This window comes from Aspergillus homomorphus (assembly GCF_003184865.1).
Source record: "Aspergillus homomorphus CBS 101889 unplaced genomic scaffold BO97scaffold_14, whole genome shotgun sequence".
NCBI classification, from domain to species: domain Eukaryota; kingdom Fungi; phylum Ascomycota; class Eurotiomycetes; order Eurotiales; family Aspergillaceae; genus Aspergillus; species Aspergillus homomorphus.
In genome coordinates, this window is record NW_020291900.1 from 33616 (window position 1) to 58729 (window position 25114).

The 25114-nt window shown below is 54.7% G+C and overlaps 11 protein-coding genes across 11 annotated transcripts; 8 read left to right on the plus strand and 3 right to left on the minus strand.

The window, feature by feature from the left end:
* Positions 1-145: 145 nt before the first annotated feature.
* BO97DRAFT_469846 (type I polyketide synthase) lies at positions 146-8203 on the minus strand. The gene is made up of 8 exons (XM_025699876.1): positions 7727-8203; positions 7565-7651; positions 6977-7508; positions 4988-6924; positions 3875-4915; positions 1783-3492; positions 1133-1753; positions 146-1069 (listed from the first exon to the last, which is right to left on the minus strand). The coding sequence occupies exons 1-8, from the start codon at positions 7949-7951 to the stop codon at positions 248-250; spliced, it is 6975 nt and encodes a 2324-aa protein (XP_025552211.1). The 5' UTR covers positions 7952-8203; the 3' UTR covers positions 146-247.
* A 1971-nt stretch (positions 8204-10174) lies between these two features.
* BO97DRAFT_404988 (putative polyketide synthase) lies at positions 10175-11000 on the minus strand. The gene is made up of 2 exons (XM_025695080.1): positions 10972-11000; positions 10175-10797 (listed from the first exon to the last, which is right to left on the minus strand). The coding sequence occupies exon 2, from the start codon at positions 10659-10661 to the stop codon at positions 10350-10352; it is 312 nt and encodes a 103-aa protein (XP_025552212.1). The 5' UTR covers positions 10662-10797; positions 10972-11000; the 3' UTR covers positions 10175-10349.
* On the plus strand, positions 10914-12129 carry BO97DRAFT_477351 (cytochrome P450; the record flags this gene model as incomplete). The annotated part of the gene is made up of 4 exons (XM_025700541.1): positions 10914-11249; positions 11330-11685; positions 11808-11913; positions 11992-12129. 4 exons carry the CDS (start codon positions 10914-10916, stop codon positions 12127-12129), a joined length of 936 nt encoding a protein of 311 aa, XP_025552213.1.
* A 632-nt stretch (positions 12130-12761) lies between these two features.
* On the plus strand, positions 12762-13070 carry BO97DRAFT_423767 (uncharacterized protein; the record flags this gene model as incomplete). Its single annotated transcript, XM_025696918.1, has 1 exon — positions 12762-13070. One exon carries the CDS (start codon positions 12762-12764, stop codon positions 13068-13070), a length of 309 nt encoding a protein of 102 aa, XP_025552214.1.
* A 273-nt stretch (positions 13071-13343) lies between these two features.
* On the plus strand, positions 13344-14526 carry BO97DRAFT_404991 (hemerythrin domain-containing protein). The gene is made up of 2 exons (XM_025695081.1): positions 13344-13679; positions 13745-14526. Exons 1-2 carry the CDS (start codon positions 13446-13448, stop codon positions 14075-14077), a joined length of 567 nt encoding a protein of 188 aa, XP_025552215.1. The 5' UTR covers positions 13344-13445; the 3' UTR covers positions 14078-14526.
* Positions 14527-14854: 328 nt separating this feature from the next.
* Positions 14855-15344, plus strand: BO97DRAFT_43387 (uncharacterized protein). The gene has a single exon (XM_025697636.1). It carries the CDS (start codon positions 14936-14938, stop codon positions 15245-15247), a length of 312 nt encoding a protein of 103 aa, XP_025552216.1. The 5' UTR covers positions 14855-14935; the 3' UTR covers positions 15248-15344.
* A 327-nt stretch (positions 15345-15671) lies between these two features.
* On the plus strand, positions 15672-16629 carry BO97DRAFT_450413 (uncharacterized protein). The gene is made up of 2 exons (XM_025698921.1): positions 15672-16226; positions 16287-16629. The coding sequence occupies exons 1-2, from the start codon at positions 15684-15686 to the stop codon at positions 16377-16379; spliced, it is 636 nt and encodes a 211-aa protein (XP_025552217.1). The 5' UTR covers positions 15672-15683; the 3' UTR covers positions 16380-16629.
* A 201-nt stretch (positions 16630-16830) lies between these two features.
* On the plus strand, positions 16831-17531 carry BO97DRAFT_450419 (uncharacterized protein). The gene is made up of 2 exons (XM_025698922.1): positions 16831-17173; positions 17241-17531. Exons 1-2 carry the CDS (start codon positions 17033-17035, stop codon positions 17466-17468), a joined length of 369 nt encoding a protein of 122 aa, XP_025552218.1. The 5' UTR covers positions 16831-17032; the 3' UTR covers positions 17469-17531.
* A 1564-nt stretch (positions 17532-19095) lies between these two features.
* Positions 19096-20535, plus strand: BO97DRAFT_43398 (WD40 repeat domain-containing protein). Its single transcript, XM_025697642.1, has 2 exons — positions 19096-19939; positions 19991-20535. The coding sequence occupies exons 1-2, from the start codon at positions 19260-19262 to the stop codon at positions 20346-20348; spliced, it is 1038 nt and encodes a 345-aa protein (XP_025552219.1). The 5' UTR covers positions 19096-19259; the 3' UTR covers positions 20349-20535.
* Positions 20362-21569, minus strand: BO97DRAFT_469848 (aromatic alcohol reductase). Its single transcript, XM_025699877.1, has 3 exons — positions 21457-21569; positions 20972-21388; positions 20362-20857 (listed from the first exon to the last, which is right to left on the minus strand). The coding sequence occupies exons 1-3, from the start codon at positions 21487-21489 to the stop codon at positions 20402-20404; spliced, it is 906 nt and encodes a 301-aa protein (XP_025552220.1). The 5' UTR covers positions 21490-21569; the 3' UTR covers positions 20362-20401.
* Positions 21570-22452: 883 nt separating this feature from the next.
* On the plus strand, positions 22453-24534 carry BO97DRAFT_413532 (uncharacterized protein; the record flags this gene model as incomplete). The annotated part of the gene is made up of 7 exons (XM_025696295.1): positions 22453-22507; positions 22619-22866; positions 22958-23475; positions 23534-23609; positions 23672-23705; positions 24151-24406; positions 24492-24534. 7 exons carry the CDS (start codon positions 22453-22455, stop codon positions 24532-24534), a joined length of 1230 nt encoding a protein of 409 aa, XP_025552221.1.
* Positions 24535-25114: the final 580 nt, after the last annotated feature.

A 25114-nucleotide genomic window follows, 5' to 3' on the forward strand; every position in this document is an offset into this window, starting at 1 on the left:
TAGAACTGAAGCGTTCTTCTTTTCCCTTTTCTAAAACCAGTAGACAAGCGAGTGATAGACACGGGCCTCGAGGGACAGGAGTTGTCGAGAGGGTGCTTTTTAATATCATAGAATAATAGAGACACTGTACAGTACTTGACGTGTACCACAACATCGACTCCTTACAGAGATGAAACAAGACCAGATCAAAACTTCATTGGACGCCAGCAATGCAACGCATACAGTATATAAATCAATCTCTGTCTCCCTACAGCTTCACAAATCGACTCTTCTCGGCCATCTTCCCGGCCAACCCGGTCACCGAGGCCGCATGCATGACATCAAAGATCGAACAATCCGCCTGCACCATCCCGACCGACCAATTGCGCAGCTCCACGGCCACCAACGAGTCGACTCCGAATTGCGCCAAGGGCAAGGTCGGATCGATCTCCTCGGCGCTACTACTGAACATTTCGGCCAATTTTGTGACCAACGCGGTTTGCATGACGGCGGTCGCTTCCGCCGCCGTCGTGGCCGCCGCCAACTGTTCCTTCATACCGGCTCCAGGGGTGGACCCGGACGCAGGGCCCGCGAGAGAGGCATCCTTCTGCTCCAAAACAGCGAACCGGGCATCCCGGTTCCAGCAGACCGCCGTCTCCGGTCGAACAAATCCACCAGGAAGACCGGTGACAATCTGACAGGTTTCCGGGGTCCGGATGGGCTGGCGGATGGCGGACTCGACCAAGGCCCAGACCTCCTGTTCAGACACGGCGCGCAAACCGAGTTTCTCGAGGTGATGGGCAACGTGCTGCGTGCCCGCGACTACTCCGACCGAGGAGACCATGCCCAGGTCGATGGAGACGGCGGGAAGGCCCTGACTGGCGCGGTGACGGGCCAAAGCATCCTGGTAACTACCCCCAGCCGCGTAGTTGGCTTGGCCCACGTTGTCACCGAAACCGCTGATGGAGGAAAGGCAGATGAAAAACTGGAGATCGGCGGGGAGAAGAGTGTGTAGGTTGTAAGTCCCCTGTACCTTGGGGTTGAGGGCAGCCAGGTAGTCCTCGTGGGTCATGGATTCGAAGATTCCATCCTGCAGAATTGTGGTTAGTGACTCCTTCATCGTAGACATAATCGATATAGATATTGGTCTTACCTTCAGCACCATAGCGGCCTGAATGACGCCGCGGATAGGAGGTAGCTCGGAAGCATATTTGTCCAAGACGGCCTGCAGCTGAGCGCGGTTGGTCACATCGCAACTCTCGAGCACTATCTTAGCGCCAGAGGTAGCCTGCAACCCAGCCAGCCAAGGGTAGTTGCGAGCATCAGCAGCAGCAGCAGCAGCATTGCGCGAGAGGAGGAGAAGATGCGACGCGCCGCGATCGACCAGCAATTGCGCGAGACTTTTGCCGATGCCGCCCACACCGCCCACCACCATATAGGTGGAATCACGTGATAGCTCAACCGGTCGCGGTCCTGCCGGCTTCACCTTCACAGCATCTCCAACGCGAGGCTCCAACACAATCTTTCCCATGTGTTTCCCCGTCTGCATCGTGCGGAACGCTTTTTCAACCTCGCTCATGCCGAACCGTGTGATCGGTCCCACCGGTCGGATCGCTCCCTTCTTCAGCAGCTCGTTGATCGCTCCGAAGATGCGCCGCACCTCCTGGCCTCGCTGCTCCCCGAGCGTGATCAGATCCAGCGACGCGAACATCGTACTGCGCACAAACGGCCCCATCTCCACCATGCTGTTCTGCTCGATATCGCGCTTGCCGATCTCAATGAACCGACCGAACATTCCGATACAGGCCACGTTTCGCGCAACAGCGGGCCCGCCAGCGAGTTGAGCACCACGTCCACCCCTTTCCCGTTCGTCGCGGACATGATATGACGCGCAAAGGACGGGTTGCGGCTGCTGAAGATGTGTGACGAGGGAATCCCGTATTGCTGCATCAGGAAATCGCGTTTCTCCTCCGTTCCGACCGTGACGAACAGTTCCGCGCCGATCGACTGCGCCAGCATGATGGCCGCTTGGCCGACACCACCCGTGCCCGAGTGAATGAGCGCCGTGTCGTCGCGCTGGAGTCGCGCCAGGTCGACAAGGGCATGGTAGGCGGTGATAAAGACAAGAGTGATCGAGGCCGCCGTTGCGAAGTCCATGCCCGCCGGGATGGGGGCCACACTGGTGAAGGGGATGAGCACCTTGGTCGCGAAGTAGCCGATGATGAAGGCATACACGCCCTGTCCGGGGCTGAAGCCTACGGCGCGCGCGGCCGGTCCGGCACGGGTGATCACTCCACTGCATTCGAAGCCCATCCGCGTTTCGTCGAGTTGACCCAGCGCAACCATGAGGTCGCGGAAGTTGAGTCCGAACGCGTGGGGCTCGATCTCCACCCAGTCGTCGGGGAGGGTCTCTTCCACCGTCGGGTGCTCGGTGAACACCAGGCTGTTCAGAAGACCCGGTGTGGCCACGCCCAGTCGGATGTTCTGGCCCGGAGTAGACCAGGGGCGCCTCTCGGGCGCTTGAGGTTGAGCGGTCCCCACGAGCTGGGCTTCCTGCGCGTCCCCGTAGACCCGCGAGACCTCGACCACCGGATCGCGTACCACATATTCCGTCTCCGGGAGATGAGCGGAGGATGCAGTCAGCGTGCTGCAAAGGATCTGGGCGATAGCTGTGGCCGAAGACAGTGACCAGGTGGCCGCATTGTGATCCAAGCCCACCGAGACATACTGGCGGAGGGTGTTCTCGCAGCGCAGCGTTCGCAGGAGACCCTGATGTAAACTACATCGGGGTTCTTCAGCATTGCCCTGTGCACCGCGCGACACCCACACGGTCGTCCGACAGCTACCTAGCACGCGTTGAAGGGCTTGGAATTGTTCCGCGGAAGGATCTTCAAGTAGTGGGTTAACAAGCTCGACCAAGATGATACACACCTTGTCGTCAGCGTGGGCCTCCTCCAGGGACGAGGCCACGGAAATCCCCGAGACAACCTCGGCGGGAAGCGATTGCTGCAGTGCCTGCTGCCAGTGTTCCGGCGGGCTGGTGGCGGAAACCAGAATCACCTCGGCGGCAGAGTCGGTCGTCGCGTCGGCCTTCGCGGTCGCAATGACTTTTTCTCCTTGGAACCCGCTGGTGTTCAGGTCCTCCTTGAGCTGGAAGTTGCCCGACTCGAAACCGGCCTGTACTAGAAGTTCCTCCCACGTGGCTGTGGCATCAAGAATTTCATTCCATCCGGTCAGAAGTCTGACAATAGCCTGCACAGCACTGTCACCCAAGCTGGGTCTCCAGAGTACGCATTTACCGCCAGGAGCAAGCAGAGTATGCAGTGAGCTGAGCGTCTGGATCACGTCCTCCGCAGCCAACAGCGCCGATGCGGACAGAATTAGTAGATCGTAACTGCCTCGGACATAACCCTGATCGGCAGCCTGCGCGTTCAGACTTAGAACCTTGTACTCAACACTCGCCTCCTTGTGAAGGACCTTGTTCGCGCGCTCCACCAGTTCGGCGCTGGGGGGCTGTCACCTCGTAACGAGCGAACAACTGCGTCTCATCGCGTGTCAATGCTTTAACCAGGAGTTGCGTAGAAGCCGTATAGCCAGTCCCAACCTCGAGAATTGTTGCCCGAGGACACTTATGACCGTGCAGCTCCAGTAGGGAAGTCAACACCGGCCGGAAATCTTCAGAGACAGAAGACCAGTCAGCCTGGTTCTCGGACAGGAATTCCATTAGAATCTCCTTGGCCGAAATCAGCTCAGAGACGAGGTCAGGAAGACGCTCCCCGAAACGACACAGCAATCTCCCCTCGACGCCCTGTTTCAGGTCTTGCGTCAACGCAGCCATATACTGCGCAGTGACCCTGGGAATGTCGAGAGACGGCCGTGCCTAATCGGCCGTGACTCGCATCCAGTCCCAGTACTTAAGATACTCCGGTGCGATCGCCTGCTCGTTCTCAAACTCTTGCAGGGCATCTACGATGAATACCACCACAGCCGCTTGCAGCTGAGAGAGACTGGGCTGTGCCACACCCGCCGTATCAGCCTTGACAAGATGTCCCGGTTGAACGAAGTCGAAATCAGGCTTCCACACCGACGTGTAGCAGAGTTTGGCATTGGGCGTCAACACGGCAGCACTCGACCCCAATGATTGGCAGAAGAGCCCATCGAGGGTGAAGACCGGTGCCTCGGCCTCAGCGCCTGCGTTAACGACGCGGACGGAGGACTCGAACCCTTGTCCACTGGCTTTCACCAAGGTCGAATCGGCGCGGAACTGGTGGCCTGGCGACGAAATCAGGGCGGCCGAGATGTACAAGTTCTGAATCGACATCGGGATCATGGCGGTGCGCTGCTCGGTCGCTCCCGCAGGAAGGTTGTGGTACACTGCCTGGAAGACGGTGTCCAGTGTAGTCGGATGAATGATATGTGACTGCTGATATTTCTGGGGCATGGTGGCCGCCGAGTCGGCCACCTGGAACACAGACTGCGAATATCCGGGCGCGGATTTCGCGGACACCAGGTTCTGGAAGATAGGACCGTGGCATACACCGACGTCGTGAAACGTCTTGTACGTCTCCGCCGGGCTAAAGGTACGCCACGCGCTGCTGTCCACTAAGGATGGCGCAGCAATCGGAGCAGGAGGACCTGCCCAGCTGGTGCCCTGAGCGGGCGAGGATGTGCAGCAAAGACCCTCGCAGTGCAGCGTCCATGAATCAATTGTCGGGTTGACAGACTGAATCAGGAACTCATACCACCCTTGAGCTTTACGAACTTGATCGCCACATGGCCGGAGCGACAATTGCACCTCTACCCCTTCTGCGGTGTCTTCCAAGATCAACGGGTTGCGGATTCGGATCTCCTGCAGCTGTCGCAGTGCTTCGATCACCATGCTGATGTATCCCGCTCCCGGGTAGACAATCGCGCCGTGTACGACGTGATCGCGCACCTATGGGATATCGCGGGGACGCACCACGTGGCGCCAGGTCGGCGTGGTTGGGGTCGAGCCCGGAGCAGGGACACCGAGAAGATCATGGGGGCCAACGGTTCGGCCGCGGATCTCTTGATTGCGGTGAGGCTCGGCCCAGTACGACGTTTCGTGGTTCCATGGATAGGGAGGGAGGTTGGTCAGCACGGGCACGTCGCTGCGGCCGTAGGGGAAGTTAACAGCCTCCAGGTCGACCGGATAGCCAGCTTGGAGGAGTGTGCAGACGACTTGATGCATCGTCTGGACGGCATCCTGGCCCCGCGAGAGACACGATGCATAGGTGATTCCGGCGTCTTTCAGCTCGGGCAGCGCCAACGTCTGCCGAATGGGACCAGCAAGAGCACCGTGCGGGCCAACCTCAACGAGCATGTCGATGGCGGTGTTGGTTGTGTCGGTGCCATCGCAACAAATATTGCGTAAGGATTCCAAGAACTCCACAGGCTGCACCATTTTACGCACCCAATGGTCGGGGTGAGCGATCTCGGCAGCAGAGCTGATTCGGTCACCCGTTGTCGGAGATGAGTAGACCACGCTAGGGTCGAACTCGGGACTGGGCTCAAGGAATCGAGCGAGTAAGACGCGGTAGGACTCAGCTAGGGGCAGCATGTGGTGGGAATGATAGGCCGCCTCGACACGAAGACGACGCGCGAAGACACCGCGGGCCGTGAGGAGGGCGTCGACTTCCTCCACGGCCGACTCATCACCAGAGATTGTCACGCTGGACGGACTGTTCACGCAGGCGATGACTGCCGTGCCGGTTCGAACTTCGGCAAGAACCTTCTCAGCCCCATCACGTCCGAGACCCACGGCGACCATACCTCCGCGGCGATCAAGGAGCTTCTGGAACTGGCTCGTCAGATCGCCACGGGTGTATACAGTTGCCATCGCGCCTGCCAGAGTGATGGCTCCGGCGGCATACGCAGCACCGACCTCACCACTGGAATGACCCGTCACTCCGGCGGGTCGTATTCCCCAGCATCGCAGCAGGTCAACCAGGGCGAGTTGGATGGCAACACTCAGTGGCAGACTGTAAGTGACCTGGCTGATGCGACTCTCCTTGGCGTCACGCTCAAGTTCCTCCACCGCCGACCATGTAGCTCCCATGGTCTTGAGGCATGCATCGATCTCGTGCATCGTTTGGCGGAACACCGGGTAAGCACCGAACAGTTCGCGACCCATGGCAAACCATTGCGCGCCCTGACCGGTGAAGACCATGCCCACACGAGGAGCGCGTGTGCTACGCTGAGCCGACCGGGCGGAGTCGAGTGTAGCGTGTATTTCGCTGAGTGATGAGCCACTCCAGGCCGTAGTCCAGGGAAATCGGGTGCGTCGTTGTCCGAGAGTGAAAGCGAGCTGGTCGAGGACTTGTTCCTCGTCTTCACTGGTCAGGGCTGCGACATATTTCTGGAGGTTCTCGCCCATGGTGCGAACAGCTGCAGGGTCTTTGGCACTAAGCACAAACATACGTGAGCGCTTCTTAGGGTTGGGGGTGTGCGTGTTCGAGGAAGGCGTCATCGGTAGCAGCATGTTTTCTGGACTCTCAACAATAACATGAGCATTGGCACCTCCATACCCGAAGTTATTGATAGATGCGCGCCGCAACAGGGGAGACGGCCATTCTTGCAGCTCGAGAGGAATTCTCAAGTTCAGCGCATCTAGCGAAATCTTCTCATTTGGAGACTTGAAGTTCAGATGCGGGGGAATCGCCTGCTTCTCCATCGCCATGACCACCTCAATCACACCCGCCAGACCACTGGCGGCTTCCGTGTGTCCGATATTCGTCTTCACTGACCCGATGACCAGGGGGCGGTTGACACTGCGCCCAGCCCTGAAAACATGACCGATGGCATGGGCGTCAATGGTGTCGCCTGCCTGTGTGCCCGTGCCGTGAGCTTCGACATAGCTCGTGTCGCTGGGATCGAGGCCAGCCATTTCATAGCACTCGCGCCAGCTCCTCCTGAGCCGCCTGGCTGGGAGATGTCAGGGTTGCAGTTTTGCCATCCTGGTTTGCAGCCGAGTTACGAATGACAGCGCGAATGGGGTCTACATCGCGCAGTGCCGCCACCAAGGGCTTGATGACAATACTGGCGATACCATCACCACGACCGTAGCCCGCGGCTCGGGAACCAAAGGCGAAACAGCGTCCTTCCCCCGACAGAACGCTGAGATTCGAGCCAGCAATGAACATATCCGCATTGAGCAGGATATTCGACCCGCCAACAATCGCCATTTCTGACTCCCCCGCCCGGAGACTCTGACACGCCAAATGCAACAGCGTCAGCGTCGTCGAACATCCAGTGTCGACCATCAAACTCGGCCCGCGGAGATCAAAGAAGTAGGAGATGCGATTAGCGATCATTGCCGCCCCGTTGCCCGTGAGGAAAAGCCGAGCGAGCGTATCGGGGTCGCGCATCAGACTGTCGTGGTTATCTCGGAAACAGGTACCGGCATACACACCGGTGCGGGAGCCAGCCACTTGGTCGAGGGGAAGGCCCGCACTTTCCAAAGCCTCGTAGACGGTTTCTAATTGCATGCGCACCTCGGCATCCATCGTCTGAAAATGTCAGTTGGCCTTCACCCCATATCACCGAGAGAAGAGACGAAACATACGCTAGCCGACTCAGCTGTGAAGTTGAAGAAGGCGGCATCGAACCGGGAGATATCTTCCGAGAGGAAATGTGCGCCTTTCACATATGACTATGGCCCATTAGCTTCCTGTGCCAAGTACATGCCGTGCCGAATGTAAGGCGTGCAGTGTCTGGGCCAACATACTGTACCAAGATGTCCCTTGTCGGGATGATACCAACTCTCCGCGTGGAACCGACTGTCTGGAATTGGGGACCAGGCACTCTGTCCCTTTGCACAGAGGTCCCAGAGCTTTTCGGGGCTGGACGCATCACCGGGAAAGCGACAGGCCATGCCGATAATGGCGATGGGCATGACGCCCAGCTCGCGCTCAGAGACGTCAGTGTCGCTCGGGGTCACAGGGGCAATCATTGTGCTAGGAGGTGAATAATAGTAGTAAGAAGACAGAGAAAGGAAATATAAAGCGGTAAGGTAGGTATTTTGGTCTTGGAGAGAAGGTGAGATGAGATGCAAGGAGGTGTGTGAGGTAGGCCTGGTATTGCTGTGTCGTGTCTCTTATTAGTTGACTACTTAATGTCGCGAAGATCGCAGTGTCCCCTAATTAGTATATACAATAACCCTGATCAGCTAGGAACCTGGTGATGCGGTCCGGTGATCTCCGACTTATTCGGACAGTCCGCCAAACGCTTTCGGGTCGGGGTCGGAGGGGCCAGCCTGCCACACTACCGATAGTAGCTTAAAAGGATCTTTTCGACTCGCCAGGTGCTGGAGGGAACTCGAACGGCTCATGAGGGTGGATTTGATGGGTAACAATGCGTGATCTTCATTCCGACTAGGCGACAGGCACCTCAATCACCCTTTCCGAGCGTCGAGCTCTACTCCATGCCATCCCTATCATTGAACCTGGATGACTTTGAATCTATCACGCTTTTTTGATAAAGCCGTGATAGGATGCATACATAACACAACGGGTCCACCTGACGTTCGAAACTGGCCTCCCATGGCCAGGTATCTGCTGTACTGTTGCCGGAGTATCTGAAGCCCCGAGCAGAATCGGACACGATTCGGAGGTCGGCGCTGGCGCTTATGCCGCCCAATGCGGTAGTACAAACCCAAGGAACACGGGATTATGCTCTGTATAGAGTCTAGAAGGTTGCGAAGACGTTTTTATTCAATATGGGTTTGGAGGTTGTACAGACTACATAGCACTCTTGTAGATGCATGCTCAGTCCATGAGGGTTTTTAGACACCCGCGTCAGGCGAATCTTGGGTCGATAACGTATAGAAATCATAGACAAGGCAATTTATGACATTCACTTAGCTAATCCAATCTAATGACAAAGTACTCCAAAAAACAAATATCACCAAGAAAACAGCAATGTCTTGCCCTTTTCCAGCCACGATCCTCCAGTCTTGACCCCCTTCGCAACACCAACAGTGGGCGCGTGCCGTTTCTTCGCCACCAATCTGGGGAACATGACCTTGACATCTTCTTTATCCATGCTTTCAAAATATGCACGTAGCAACGTATCCATGCCCACCCTTGTAGCTTCCTTCAACCACTCGCCAATCGGCAGCGCACGAAAGCTAGCTCCTGTCTCCCGTTCGAAATAGGTCTGCACTCCAGTCAATGATACCTGTCGTCCAAGATGATGGATGTAGTGAGCCTTGTCCACCCGCATCGAAGGGGCCGTACCTGCAGCGGAGAGTACGTCTGCTACAACATCACGCACGACTTGCTCCACAGGTACAATGCCCAAGTACCCCTTCTAAGACGACCGCTCCGGCATGGGCACCGCCTTGAGACGACGTGCATATGCCATAAGATTATTCATCAAGTCTAAGGGGGGCGCGTTGCTCCCTGTCACACTAGATGGGCGATGGATGTAAATCGGTGGACCAAGTTCACGATGCGCCTCCTCGAGCAGCCTCTCCGACACCCACTTAGTAGCGAGATATCCCTGGTTTTTGTCAGTCAGGGGCGTAAAGCTTGCGGCCGATACTTCAGCGAAGGTTGTGGACCCAGCCAGGTTAGCAATTCCACTGGACGAGATGTAATGGAAACGGGTTTCTCGGGACAATGAATTCTAGATCAAGGCGAAAGTCGATTCGACGTTTGTGCAGCGTAGAGAGTGGTAGGACTTCATGAAGCTGATGTCCGCACTGCGATACAGTGGATGGTACTGATGGCAGGATTTGATATGAGCTGCTGCAAGAGAGCCCGACCAATGAAGCCCGTAACACCAGTCAGAACAATGCGTAAACCAGAGCTTTTGATGGGCACGGCAGCTGAGATATTGCTCTGGTCTGCTCACGAAGAGCACAGGGAAGCTGGACTTCCTCGCTCCAGTCGATCGTGGTCGGGGCTTGCGGAGGAGGGGGAGACGGCCGGGCGACGCGATGTCGACAGGAGCTGGAGTGGCGATCTCCTCTTCCGGCTGAATAAGAAGAGCCATTTTCTGCAAAGTGTTCGCGGCGAACAAATCTGCCAGAGCTATCTCCTTCCTGAATTGGGTCTTGACCTGACGCTGCAAGTCAACCAAGAGCATTGAAGTGCCGCCAACGGCGAAGAAATCGGAATCGGCAACAATATGGTGGGCAGCAAGAATGTCCTTAGAAATAACTGCTTCCCACAATTTGACCAACTGAGCCTGAACCTCGGTAAGATGTGCAGTAGAAGCTTGTTGAGTCGGCTCAACGACGGGTAATTCCATGGTCTTTAGTACCTTGTGGTCGAGCTTTCCATGCACAGTGATGGGCATTTGGTCGATGGGAAAAATTCCGGCCGGCCACATGTACCGTGGAAGCTCTAATGATCTGACTTCGAGTGCCCGGGAAGGTTTACATTCTGTGCTCCTTGCTGGATCATCCATAAGCAGAGAGATACCCCCAAAGAGCCCGTAAGCCTAACCAGCCAGTAAGTCTTGTTAGCCTTTAGCATAGGGTAGTGATCAACCGGTCGGATCAGGGCAGGAATTTGCGATGCCGACCGCCAGTCCACTACAGTCAAAGGGAATCGTGCTGCGGGGACCTGAGCCACCTCCGTGACCGGAACCAAATGGCTGGCAATGACATTATCAGAGGCTGGGAGGCTCAAGGGACGTCGTGAGATAGTCAGCATTGCTTCGGCAGGGATGTGAATCTCCCCTGAGCATGGTCACTGAACCAGGAAGTCAGTCGTTCAAATGAAGATGCTGGATGTAATGCGGCACGTAACTTGACAGTCAACGCACTGGGCTCCTCTCCGGCTGAGAGATCTAGAATGGTAAACGGATCAGTGGGCGCGAGCTTGGGCAAAGAACGAACATGGGCTTGAGAATGGAGAACAACCCAATTCGGACGATCTTGAGCATCTTCGCGAGTTGTCGCAAAGATGACTCGAACCTTCTGCTGGGAGGCCTGCCATTCCAAAACAGGGGCAAGCAGCTCACAATCTGAGGAATGGCTTCTCGCACAGGCGAATGTGTTGGTGATCGCAGGTTCAGACACCACCGCCACTGCATTGACAACTTTGATCTACTACCTCGCAGCTCACCAGGACAAACTCTGGCATCTCCAGCAAGAACTACGGGAAGCATTCGACGAGGTTTCGGAGATGACCAGCGATAGACTCCAAGGCATGCCGTACCTGAACGCTGTGATCGAAGAGGGTCTGCGAATCTGTCCACCGACCTCGTTCGGACTGCCGAGAATCTCGCCCGGAGCCATGGTGGAGGGACAGTTGATCCCGGCGGGGTGAGTCCAGCCCCATCCTCTTGGACAGCAAGACATTTATTGACTGATTGACAGTCAGTCGTCTCCACGTCTTCCTGGACCACCGCCCATTGCAACGATTATCTCCACGACGCAAGGGGCTTCCACCCCGAACGTTGGCTTCCCGCAATGCATGCGCAGTGGGATGCCAAATTCCAGAACGACCACCTTGCCGCGTCGAAGCTATTCTCGCTGGGCCCACGAGGTTGTCTGGGCATCGATATGGCGTACATGGAAATGCGAATTACGCTGGCCAAGTTGGCGTGGAAATTCAACTGGGAATTGGTCAATGTGGACCACCTGGACTGGGAGGGGAGTTTCGCTTTGAAGGCTTTTCAAAGTTATCGGTTCCGCAAGTTCGATTTTACTCGATGGACGATTAATCTGTGCTTGTGAGTAGATGGGAGGTTGGATTGCGATCTCAGAGATACGACACGATGATATTGTAAATGTTATGGTAATCGTGAGAAATGCATGCACTGGGTCGTTCGAGCAGATCTGCATTTCTATCTAGTGAAATCATTCAGGCATGTGCCAGTGACTCTGCGGCAGCCGTTCCTGACAGAAGGACAATTCGCTGGCCACCCAGATCTCCTCGGACTATAATTGGTAGACGAAGAGTAAGTCTTAGCTAATTGTTGCTTGAGGACAAATATCATGCTCACCGGCTGCAACTGCTTCTTATACGTGGGATCAAGTGTGCCGCCCTTGATGGAGATTTCCTCGGGAGCAATATCGGCCACATCGGATATGGGGCTCCACAGATTTCGCAAAAGCTACGATGCACGGCGGATCCTGAGCTACCGACGCTGGTGAAAATTCGTACTAGACCTTGAATTTGCACCCTATCCGTTGGGAATGTCAATAACAGGGCTGGGATTGATCTCTGTCAGACGCGGAGCTCAGGTAATGGGTTTGTAGCATGGGAACCAACAGTAGTTCGATCCAGTTTGGCGCTGGCAGTCATCACAATACAGAAGGCGACGGGGGCAGAGGAGGCGCCTGTGATATAGGTCACCGCACGACACAAACCATGGCCGGAGTAAGTCATGGTTCTGGCTTCGTGGCGGCAGTCGCAGAGGGCAAGTGGGAGGGTGTAGTAGATAGACTGGACTTGGAAAGCTATGGTTAGGGAGTAGAGATCAGAGTTATATATGGATGTACCGTATTTTGAGGGACTGATGTCACGCAGCGTGTCATGTATTCTCCCACTTCCAATCAGATATAGATAGATGATCGATGGAGGTAAATACTATGCACACCTTGATGCTGATCTTCTCCTCAGTTTCCGCTGAAGTGAACCACTTTCTCTCATGCCCGGCTGAGTTAGTGAGCTGCATTGTGCTGGCTTTTAAGCCCATGACAGTGCTCAGGGTTCCTCCACCCGACATTCGCCAAGCGGGGGGACGTCTGCAGAGAGCTATTCAACTCCGTCCAACGCTTTGATCCCATATCATGGGCCGCCATTATGCAGGTCTGGACTCCGGGCAATGATTATACCGAGAGGCTGCATGTTGGGGCTGCGTATCAAGCGGCCGTGAAGCTTTACCTCTCACGCATGCTGCCCGATGTCTCTGCCGGCATATGCTCCCAGGAGGGGCAAACCAGACTAGTGCAGGTCATCATCAACCACGTGTCACAGGTTCCGCCTTCCAGCGCATTGTTCAAGTCGGCCATCTGGTCATCGTTCGTTGCTGGAGCCGAGACGACGAACCCTCGCCACCGAGACTGGGTTGCGACCCGTCTGGACACTGTTTCGGCGCAACTCCCGTGGTAGACCACCGTCACCGCGACGGAAGTTCTGAAAGAAGTGTGGAGCCGGGCCGATGTGCCTATGGAAGGAAGAAGATCAGCTCCGAGGAACTGGATTCAGGAATTCCGGCGCTTGAAGGTGGCTGTGTTTCCTGCATGTAGATGCATAGACACGTGATGACGATTGTTGCCTCAGGCAGATGAGGCAGCGAGTTCAGATGACGTCACCACTTCATTGATTCTCCGCATTAATCCGATCCCATTGATTGATCTCTATTGATCTCGTCACATTGTCCGATGCCCTTACAAGAATCACTCTCTGCCTTTGACTCTGTCTAGAAACGCCGAATCTAACCTTCTCTCAAACTCTATCCATCGACCATCTTACCCCTAAGTCACTATGACCGGCCACATCCTCGACACTGTTAAAGAGGACCATACCGAGATCGAAGCCTGCTACGGTCGCATCGTGAGCTCATCGGATCGACAGGAGAAGATCAGATTCCAGAACCTCTTCACCTGGGCTCTGGCCCGTAACACCGTCGGAAAAGAACTGGTCGTCTATCCTGCATATGAGAAGCATCTCTCGGCGGGGTCTATGATGGCGGAGAAACGCCGCAAGGAGAACCATGTCGTGAGTATTCGATGCCGTTTCGAAGCTTTTCAACCTGGGGACTTAACTCAGTGACCACTGCTCAGGTGAAAGAACATCTCAAGAAGTTCCAAACCTTGGATCCCACCAACCCTAGCTTCATCCCCACCATCAGAGCTCTGATGGAAGTTCTGAGTCCTCAGATGAGGGAGGAAGAGAATAACGACCTGGTGGACCTCGAACAGGTTCTGTCTGACCATGACAGTATCAGTCTTTCCAAGTCCTTAAATCGGACCAAGATCTTCATGCCGTCGCGGGCGCATCCCAGTGCTCCCAGTAAGCCACCGTTTGAGACGGTCGTCGGCCTCTTGACGGCCCCGATTGATCAGTTGGGCGATTTGTTTCGAAAGTGGCCGCACGAGAAAGATGTTCAGCGATGAGTTGGAAATCTCCTTATTGGTCTTCTCTATCTAATCATTAATACAATGTCACCTGTGTCTTTCACATCCTATTCTCTGAGCGTGATGGAGAGACGACCTTAGCCAACCCTACTTCGAGCTCCAGAAGCTCCTCCCCTCCCTTATCCAAGGAGGAGGATACAGCGTCCGAAAACGCGACCGAATGCCAAAGGAACTCGAAACTTGAACCAGGTGAAAGGCTGCCACAATGCAGCCTTGCGCACCAGGATCGCTTGGCGGGCAGCATCAAGGTTGTCGTTGAGGTCGCATCGGAGCTCCTGGTCGTTGAAAGGAGGGTAATGGAGACACACTTCAACTAGTGCTGGTTGTGGAGAAGATTGACGATGGATGGAGCTGTAGCATGTTTGATAGGTGCCAGAAGCCGGGAATCAACACCAGGATTGGTAGGTTGGCCATACTGAAGGTTCTGTAGAGATGACTGTTTTGATTATAGTCACATAATCGAGAATGTTAGTTGATTGATGCTGAAATTAACTATAGAAAGTGATGTGCCGTTGCGTCATGTTGGCAGTCTCCTGTATTCTCCCGATACCTCCCTTTTGAGTCCAGTCCCAACAGTCTTTGAGCTTTATTATCTCAGCCTTGCACACAACCCGTCAAGAGAAAAGGAAAAGTCTTGGTTTGGCTGCATTAAAGGTGATTTCCAGGGAACATAGCGGCATTCTATCGTTCACCGATCCATCAGGCCATAACCAACAGGTTCAATCCACTAGCCAGCCTTGCAGACAAGAGACAGATGAGATATAAGATAGGTCCTCTCAACGCTTTTCATGGACCCTGGAAGTAATTGATCCGTCACAGCTTCGGCACGCAGTCAAAATGTGTCTCCTCGATTCTTTGCCTGCTGAGCTCATTCGACTATTCTTGGACCAGCTGGAATATGCGTCCGACGTCAATGCCCTCGGGCAGACCTGTTGTCGACTATCCCAGATTGTCGACAGCCCATATCTCTATCCCCGCTTTGCCCAATTATGTTCTTCAGAAGGTCTGATGATCATAGGCCGCACTCGTAGCCACGGAACTGTGCGCAAGATGCGTTTGTGCGACGTCGACATGGACCAGTTCTATCGCGCCAAAGTCCCGGGGACTGAGTTCACGTCGCTCATTTTGGAGCTCTTCGAGCCGTCGTAATCAGCCCTAGCCAATTAACTCGACTTGCATACAATCGGACATTCAACAGAAGTACAAGCTCTGACCCCTTTCGGTGTGTAGCCCTAACATCTCCGATATATGACTCTTGGCTCCGACTTTACGGAGGAAACTTCGGAGAGCATCAATACTTTACGGTACGCTGATAAGTCCAATCAATGTATAACTATCGCAGTTACAGATCCTACAGGCCTGTTGAAAATCAAGTGAAGTGATTGCCTATTCAGTTGACTTCCTCGCAGCAGAAACATCACAAGATCCTCACTAAAAGTCCTTCACAATGGCTGCCGCAATGACTGCCACCGCGACTCCTGTCCCTGTCATCGCATCTCATGCACAGGACACAACTCTTCCTCCACCCGACATCACCACTCCAGTTCTTTTCGCTCAGAACCTCCAGAAGCCCAGTACTGGCTACATGTTCAACAAGAACCCGCCTCCCGCGGGTGTTCCTTACACAAATATCCGCGGCGAGCCCGCGATGGTCACCGTCGAGGATTCTCGTGGCAAGGAAGACAGCATCAACCTCGACAATGACTCTCTTCGGGTCCTCCAAGGCCTGACCGACGTTCCTCGGAGCCTCGAAGTCAACTGGGATAGCATGCAGAGCGTGGAGAAGACATTCTATCCCGCTGTCGAAGCGGCAGTGAAATCCGCCATTCCTGGTGCCCATACTGTGCACATTTTCCGCCAAGGCATTCGTCACTCCCAAAACTGGCCTGTGCCCTACAACCCTCCTGCAATGATCGCGCATCTGGATCAGACTGGCCCAGCTGCGATCAACCGTGTTTTGCATCACATGGGTCCAGGGGAGGGACCTCGTCTGCTGCAGGGCCGCTACCGCATCGTACATTTCTGGACGCCCCTCAATGGGCCCGTCTACACATGTCCAGTGGCAGTAGCCAGCTCTGCCACCATCAAGGACGAGGACATCCAGATTCTCGTCAGTCACCTTGGCGGAGTGGGTAGATAGGGCATGCCCCTCGGACGTCCGGTCGCGAAGCCCGATGCTTCGGAGCAGTATCGCGAGGACTTTGGGGCGCCGCGTTATGCGGACGGCCAGCGGTGGTTCTACCTCGGCGGTATCACACAGGATGAGGCATTGTTGATCTAGATATTCGACTCCAAGGCGCTGCAGAAGGACAGTCCTGTCAAGGGTGGCGCGAGCCGTGCATTCGGCCTTCCGCGATCCCCGAACCACTCAAGGGGCCCCTGATCGCTGGAGTATTGAGGTTTCCTGCTTGATTTTTAGCGACGAGTGATCATGTTAATACGTTCTATATCTGGTCTTTTGTGTTTTTGGTCCCATTTTTTTTTTTTTTTCTCATTTGTGAATAGCTCCTAGTTGTTGAATGTGACTTTACCATACATCTACATACATTGCATTTTCCAAGCTCTAGGACCCGTACTGCATTTTAGCCTCCAGCAGCATATTTGCTAGCCCCTGAATAATGCTTTGCATACTTAATGCTACGATTACCAATTCATCCTACCAATTACAGCCTTTTCCACCTCTCTCCATGCATACAATATGCGGGAAAAGGTCTAGAATTTCGGCGACCCTTCGGATTCGGACTCGGACTCGGTGATAAGCAAGACGCCTCAGAGCAGCGAGCACAGAGCCCTATTACTATGCCTTATTTCTTCTTTCTTCACGTCTTCTTGGCTTGGACAGGACTATTGTGGACCTGTCTAGCGAGTTAACAGTCACCATCATCACTATGGCAGACTCAGACAGGACAAGTGACATTTGACGTTGAGAAAGCCATGGCCGCTGAGACCTTCCAGGAAGTGCCCGCAAACAGTGCTGCGTCGCCTGTCTTGACCGGTCTGCCGCTGTACACAGTCCTGGTTGGGCTGGGACTGGCTCTGTTCCTGGGAGCTATGGATATGGCCATGCTTGGCACTGTCAGTTCATGACCTCCTGCAATTTGACTATCAAGACCGCTGATAGAGATTTTCATCATTGCGATAGGCCGTTCCATCAATCACCTCCACCTTTCAAACGGCCGCTGACATCGGCTGGTATGGCGCTGCGTATCCCCTCACCATGTCTTCCATTAAACTGCTCACTGGCAAGACTTATGCCCAGTTTCCTCAGAAGCTGGTGTTCCTGATCTTCTTCGGTTTGTTCAAGTTGGGGTTTCGTTACTGCACAGCGAACATGGGCTTTGAGACCACGGCGACAGGGACTTGTGCTTGAGTTGGAAACGGGTCGCTCACAGCGCAACTTCTGACCCCGACAGCGATCGCAAGCAGATCGTCGGGACTGTTCGGCCATCACGACAGATGGTTCGGCCTCATTTATGGCAGCTGGATAGCCTGAGGAGAGGTAAGTCATACCGGTGGTTTAGGGATCAGCAGTGATAGTGCTGCACCATTATCCACGTGGAGATGCAGGTAGATCTTTATAGACTGCTCTATCCCCCTCTCGTGATATGTTCCTAGAAGGAGGGTCTTTCCCCACCCCAGTGGTAACTGGCCCCGCGCAGCTGCAGAATACTTCATGGATTCGGATTGATACTTTTCCATCGATAATACATCTCACCCTAATCGGCGGGTGGGTTCAATGTCGGATCGCTAAGCATGCATACTAGATCCTGGAGCCTGATCCTGGTGGAGGTGGCTAAGGCCTGATCTCAACCCCTCAATAACAGTACGATGCGCCTTAGCCTGAAAAAGCAAAACTCATTCTTGGGTTACATCCGATGTGTTGTTCTTCAGGTCTATCACAGCGGCCGAAGTATGATGTTTGTCCTCGGAGTGGACTTGTTTGTCAGTTCTAAGATTGAGACCGAGGATTACAAACCACTCTAACTGCCGCGGGGGAAAGAGATAGGGGGTAGAACCCTGTAAGGACGTCGAATCACAGTCAAAAGGCACCCGATAACCCTGCAGGTTTGTTGTAATGATTCTTACAAAGAGGCTGTTAAGGTCTGAGTCACTCCATTTGACTCCGGTCACTGTTTTGCAGTCTGACCGAGGTCCACTTAGGTCAGACTAGATAGGCTAGACAGGCTAGTATGCCCTAGTCGTCTGCCTAGTGCAGTGCCCAGCTCCAATGCGATGTCCGAGCGCCTGCAAGAGTGGCCGGAACACGAGGCCAATTTTTCCGCCAGCAATCTGACTGCATATTATACGCTCCCTTATGCAATCTACCAACGCCGTAGCCTTGCCTTTCACTGCTAGTGATGGTGGTTAGTTTGTGGTGAGACGCGGGGTTGAAGCAGAGAATTGTGTATGAGGTGAGACATCGCCAAGAGGGCCGGTACGCGACCTACCGCTAGTCAGACCCCTGTAAGAGACTAAACCTGAGTTATCTGATATTATTCAAACGAGCGCGGCCAAGACGTGAAAACCAGCGCAAATGAATACGAAAAGACTGGCGAAGAGGCGCAACGGCAGCATTGGCAAGTCTGCCCCGGCGAGGCTAAAATAAGGCACAAGCTTTCTTGACAAGCGAGCACTAAAGCTTGACGGGGTTGGAGTCCATCCCAAGCTAATTGGTCCTTGACCTAGTCTTGATTTCACCGTACGAGGGAGGAGCATTAGCGCAACTGGCCATCAGATAGAATTCGACACTATTTGGTCAGCACTAATCCAAGCCTCCTCGTTTCCCCCACTTGCCTTCTCTCCTTAAGGTCTAGCTTGCGTCTGACCCCCGAATGCTCGTGCTCTCTGTCCGATAATCTCCAATTCGGATCTCCGACTAAGAATCCGGTGCCCCGGATTACCTTCCCCCCCACCAATAGGCCTGGTCCAACACCGTTAGTGTGAGATTTAGCCCTTGTTCTAATACTGAAAGGGGTCAAGAGGGAGAAACAGGGGGAGTCTCTGGCCAGATCCACAGAATTACTGGACCTCACGATCGCAGACAGCGCGGTGCATGGGAACACTTCACCGCAAATCTGCCCTATTTGACTCGCGACACAGCCCCTAAAACCTACGAAAATATCACAGCAGTCTCGATCTATCTTCCTGCGAATTAGTGACCATGGGAAGCAATCTGGGATCCATCTCCAAGGACGTCAACTTGGCCAACCCCCCCTCGGACAGCGTCTCTGAACTGAGCTGGTCGCCCGTCGCGAACTACCTGGCAGTGTCCTCCTGGGACCAGACGGTGCGCATCTACGATGCCTCGCAGTCGGTGACGGGAGAAGGGAAAGCACTGTTCAACTTCCCTGCACCGGTGCTGAGCTGCGCCTTCTCGCATGATGGTGCCAAGGTGTTAGGAGGGGCCGCCGACGGATCCGCCCGACTGATGGACCTTGGGGCAGGGCGAGAGGCGCAGCAAGTCGCAGCCCACGATGCACCCGTCCGCTGTGTCCGCTTCTTCGGCAATCCAGGCATGCGCGATCCCATCGCCGTGACCGGGTCGTGGGATCAAACGGTCAAGTACTGGGATCTTCGCCAGGATCGCCCCCTGGCGACCCTTCAGTGTCAGGAGCGCGTGTACGCGATGGATCTCTGTCAGAACCTGCTGGTCGTGGCCACTGCTGAACGCCACGTGCATATCGTGCAGCTCAGCAATCCTGGTCAGATCTACAAGACCGTTACCAGCCCCCTGAAACACCAAACTCGCACCGTCACCTGCATTCCGGACGCATCTGGATTCGCCATCGGTAGCACGGAGGGTCGCACTGGTTTCCATTACGTGGATGAGAGCAATTCGAGGTGAGCACTTCTACAATGTCTTGAAAAAGGCTTTTCTAACCATCGGTGCAGTCAAAACTTCACTTTCCGCTGTCATCGCGATATGAGCGGCGGGAAAAACACCCAGGATGTGTTTGCGGTGAATGACGTCTCCTTCCATCCCAAATACTATACCTTCAGTACCGCCGGCGCGGACGGCACCTTTGCCTTTTGGGACAAAGACGCTCACCACCGTCTGAAGGCGTTCCCCAGCGTGGGCGCCAGCATCACCTCGACGGGCTTCAATCACGATGGCAGCATCTTCGCCTACGCTGTGAGCTACGACTGGAGCAAGGGCTTCCGCTTCAACACGCCCGACCATCCCACTCGCGTGGTTTTCCACCCGGTGGATGACGCCGAGTGCAAGCCCAAGAATCCCGTGAAACGATAAATTCAATGCCAAGAGGCCATTTCATTGCCAAGACCCAGTCTCATTGCTTAGTCTTACATCTGCAACACCTTGGCGACGACCTCGTCCGGACTTTCCTTTGCCACGCCCACCAAGGGTGCATCCGATGCCTCCCAAGATGGCGCCATGACGCACCGGGCCTGCCCTTCATCGAACAGCTGCGCGACCGCCAACTCCAACACCCAGCCCCCCATGCCGGCCTGGAACTTCCTCTGTCCGTTCTCGATCAGTTGCTGCGCCGAGGCGTGCTGCACTGGCCACTGCCGGCCCGTGGCGCGCTGAAAGGCCTCCAGCAGTTCGTTCTGGTTGGTGATGATTGACATGACCTTGACAAACCGATTGGCCGTCTCGTCGGGATGCTGCAGCACTCCGACGACGGACTGCCCAATGCCCGCGAGGGTGGTGGCCGTGAATTTCTCGGTGCCGGAGTCGTAAATGATGGCAGTGCCGCGGGCAATGTCGAAGCCCATCAGCGGAAAGCGCTTCATTGCCTACAGCAAACACAATACTTAGCATCACACAGCAATTCCTACACGGATATGACAAAAAGAAACCGGAAAAGAAAGAAAGAAGAAGAACAAGAAGGGGCAGTTGTGTTGCCTTACCCAATCAATCGGATTGCCCGAGGTGATTCCGGTGAAGGTGAAGTTGGGGTTGGCCTGCGCCTTGGCCTTGGCGAGCTCCCACCCAGCGCGACGATGAGCGTGAATGGCGTTGAACTCGGGGAAATTGGGGTATTCCGGACCCCAGCCGAAATCATCGACGATGAATCGCTTAACGCCAGCAGCCTCGGCGGCTTCGATCATGGTGACCTGGGCGCCAATGCCGCCTGGACCGACAACACAGATGGCGGCATCCTGGCCCGCCAAGGCGTTGGTCAGGTTCTCGAGAGTGTAGGTGGTACGGATGACAGGCAGGCCGGAAGGGAACGTCGAGGTGGAATCGGTGCGGCTGATGATGGTGATGGCAAAGCCGGCGCGTTGCAGGGCAGCAGTAATCGGAGTGCCAAAATTGCCCGATGCCCGTGCGGGGGTCAGTCATGAGGAGGCGGGATGAGGAGTGAGGAGTGATAGGAAATCAAGGGACATACCCCGAAGATGGCGACTTTCTGGATGGTGGTCATTGTTGGTTGATTGGGAGGGAGGCAGGTTGAGGTTGAGGTTGGTGGTTAGGGCTAGTTTTGATCAACACGGAGAAGAGTTGACAGTCAGTCAGTCACTCAATGGGGGCATTATTTGCATTATAGCGGGGTTGTCAGACAACCTCAGGCATGAACTCAATGGACAGAAACAAAGAAATCATTGTAATTACATTAGTAATCAAAAATAGTCTGAATCATCCATTACGAGGCGCCGCTAGGTTTGCCGGTAGCCCGTGTGTGGAATGTGATAGGTGTGTAGGTGTGACCGGCTCGTTCCTAGTGTGGCTGCGCGGTGGTTTGGGAGCAAATGAATCCAAATGAGGGATTTGCCCAGGCTGGAACAGTGGATACTAACCATTCTACTAGGGAAGATCAGATCTAGTCTGTAGATTGTGGGGAGCTTCGCGGTTTTGAATTTACCTGGTCCAGACGGTGTGCTTTTAGGCTCGGGACGTGTCCGCGATGGCCTCAAGTGGATAGGACTAGATACTAGATACATGTAGACAGTCCGGAGTCGTCTCGATTGCCTTCTCGTTTGCGATGCAGACGTTTTTATTCATATATCTCTCCACCGGTGAGGCTCTTACCAGTATATGCCTCATCCGTTCACGCTTGCACTGACGCACTCACTTACTCACTCGGTCGCTTACCTGCCCATAGCCTGCCTGATCCTTCGATTCCCCCACTTTTGTCTTTGTAGAATGTAGAAATGTTTGTATGATCTTTCGCTTTGTTCTAGTAGCATATGCCAAGAGATTGGTCATTAGAGTGATATCTCCCCTGATAGATACGACTCCGAATCCGACTCGGGGACGACCCTCACCTCCGACCGGCGCCAACCGAAGTGCATTCATTTATTCATTCATTTATCCTCACCTCAGCTTTATCTGACTGCAGACAGGATGAAAGGCACCTCCGCACCGTCTATCATGGCCTTTCAATCACATGGGGATTATGCGGATAGCTGATCGCATGATTCGTCGCCCTGAACCGATTCGAGGTATGTACAGTACATCCGGCACAAGACAAGTCCTGGGGACAGAGACTAACCAGGATGAACCAGATGTCCCCATCACGAGATGTAACCATTCTGCAGAACCCCATCATGCAGTTTGGACATACACGCAATCAGGCCTCCCATCGCAGATGATCGTGCTCGAGGATGAGGCTCCAGCGCCGTCAGCAGCGGAGCTCGGGCCCAAAGAAGTGCTGGTCTCGCTCAACTACGTTGCGATGAACTCAGGTTTCACGACGATGATGCGCTCCCTGCCGCCGCAGCCCTACTCACTTCCCCATAGCTACAACCGTCAGAAGCGATTGGGCACCCCCGAGTTCGAATTCTCTGGGCGCATCCTCGCAGTGGGTGCCGACATCCCCTCCACGCGACCGGACCTGCAACCCTCGACGGCGGTCCTGGGATGCTGCGTCGCTAAACGCGTCTTCCCCAAAGGAAAAGGCGCGCTCGGCGAGCGCGCGATTGCTCCAGCTGACCAGTTCATCCCCCTGTACCCTCTTCAAGAAGATGGAACGCCTGGCCCTGCACCACTGTGCAGGCCATCGACCTGACCAAGCTCATCCCCGGCGACAAGCTCTTCGTCAACGGTGGCAGCACCAGCGTGGACATGCTGATATCCAAGTCGCGCGCCACGTTCTAGGTCCCACCGGGACGATCATCGCGGCCGCGACCGACAGCGCTCTCGTGAACCCCGTTGGCGCGGACGAGGTCATCAACCACCGCGCCAACGACCCCCTGCATGAGTATCTCCGTGCTCACCATGCGGAGCAACCCTTAGATGCGATCATCGACTGCGTTGGGGTGAAGGACCTGTACGTGCACTGCGAGCCGTATCTCCGTGAAGGAAAACCGTTCATCAACCTCGGAGCCATGACCGCTAAGCCTACGCTCTGGGGCTGTTATCGTTCGTTTGGAATCACCATATGGTACCCCTATGGCCTGTTGCCCTTGGGGTGTGCCGCGCGATTATCAGTTCTATAGTGCCAGGCCGAATCAGGAGTCGTTGGCTAGGGTGATGAGGTTGGTGGAGAGGAGAGAGATGCGCATGGGGCTGGACTCGGTCTGGGAAATGCAGGATGCGCCTAAGGTATGTTCTTCTCCTGTGTTTCATTCACAGCAAGTCTATTGTGGCTGACTGGCGGTTGGTAGGCGTATGAGCGGATGGAGAGTAAGAGGGCGAAGTGTAAGGGTCGTTGTGAGGGTTCTGGAGGAGTGAGTTCCTCTGCTCAAGGTGGTGTGAATAGGGGCTTTATTGTGCCTGTTGTAGCAGTGCAGTGATGCTTGGAGTGTAAATTAAGTGCTTAAACAGCCGTACTATGCATCTTCAGGCTTGAAAGATTGAGAAGAACACCCAAAATTGCTGGTATTGTTTATGGAAGCGCTGCTAGAAGGACATACCACAGAGTAGATCGGAGGAAGAGTATAGCACTGTTGCTGCTGATGGCCTTCTCGAATTATACCAGTAGTTTTGCATCGACTCGTACATGGTCGCTTGCGAGAGCATTACAAGCATGTTGAACGATTGAATTGCTAGTAGTATTGTCGATGGCACGGGCCCATGGGAATCGACCGAGATATGCGCTTGCCATGCTACCCCAGTCTGATTCCACCCTACTGACGCTAGACAGATTTGGACCAGTTTGTGATGGGTGAGGAGAAGACAATTGCGTACTGTGATCCCGAGGTACCTGAGTCGTGCCTCAAAGCAGTGGAAGACCTCGAGCGGTACATCGCGGCCGAGCGTTCCTATGACGGCGTGATGGGGTTCAGTCAAGGCGCCAACGTCGCCCTGAGCTGGTTGATGAAGCTGCAGCACGAGAGCAAGGGTAGTGAAGCGCGTCCCTTACCCTTCAAAGTCGGGATCTCTTCTCCAATCCCTGGGCTGTGTGTAGTTATCAGGAGCTGTTAGGCGGTCGCATTGTGCCCCTGGAGCGCGAAGCGTTTGAGAGGATGCTGGACTTGCCGACAGCGCATATCTGGGGCTCAGCCGACAAACTTGCGCAGCTGGCTGAAGCGACCACTTTTGCCCGTGTAGAGGGGAAGAGATCGGTCTTGGTTCATAATAAAGGCTATGAGATCCCAGTCAACTCCGACTCGGTTATCTCGATGGCTAAGACGATCAATCGAGCCCTGGTGCGAGCTTCAACCGTGGAATGTGCATAGAGAAGAATCATATCTCATTCTTCAGTCGCCAAGACTGTCAATCAGATAATAGCAATGAGAGTAGCGTCCGTAAGCAATTGGTCTACAGAAGAGAAAGCTTGACCTAAGACCTTTTAGACGAATGTTAGTGCGACTGCTCGCTGTCTTCAGTGGGCGATAATGCCCCCTTATGTGCTGGCAGAAGCTGGGACGCTGAGACCAGGAGGACCCTTGCATGCTCGACAGCTTGATGAGATGAGAAGTCGAGTGCCGAGTCCGGGGATCAGCGTGCAGGTCGAACCTAGCCATTGACGTAGGTGAGATAATCCTCACTGTAGCTGCGACGTGGATACAATCACCATCCCTGTCGGGACTTGTCTTATAGCCCTAACACGCAAGACGTAAGCGCTAAATCATCCCACCGCTCGTATTTCCGCCGGTACTATAGCC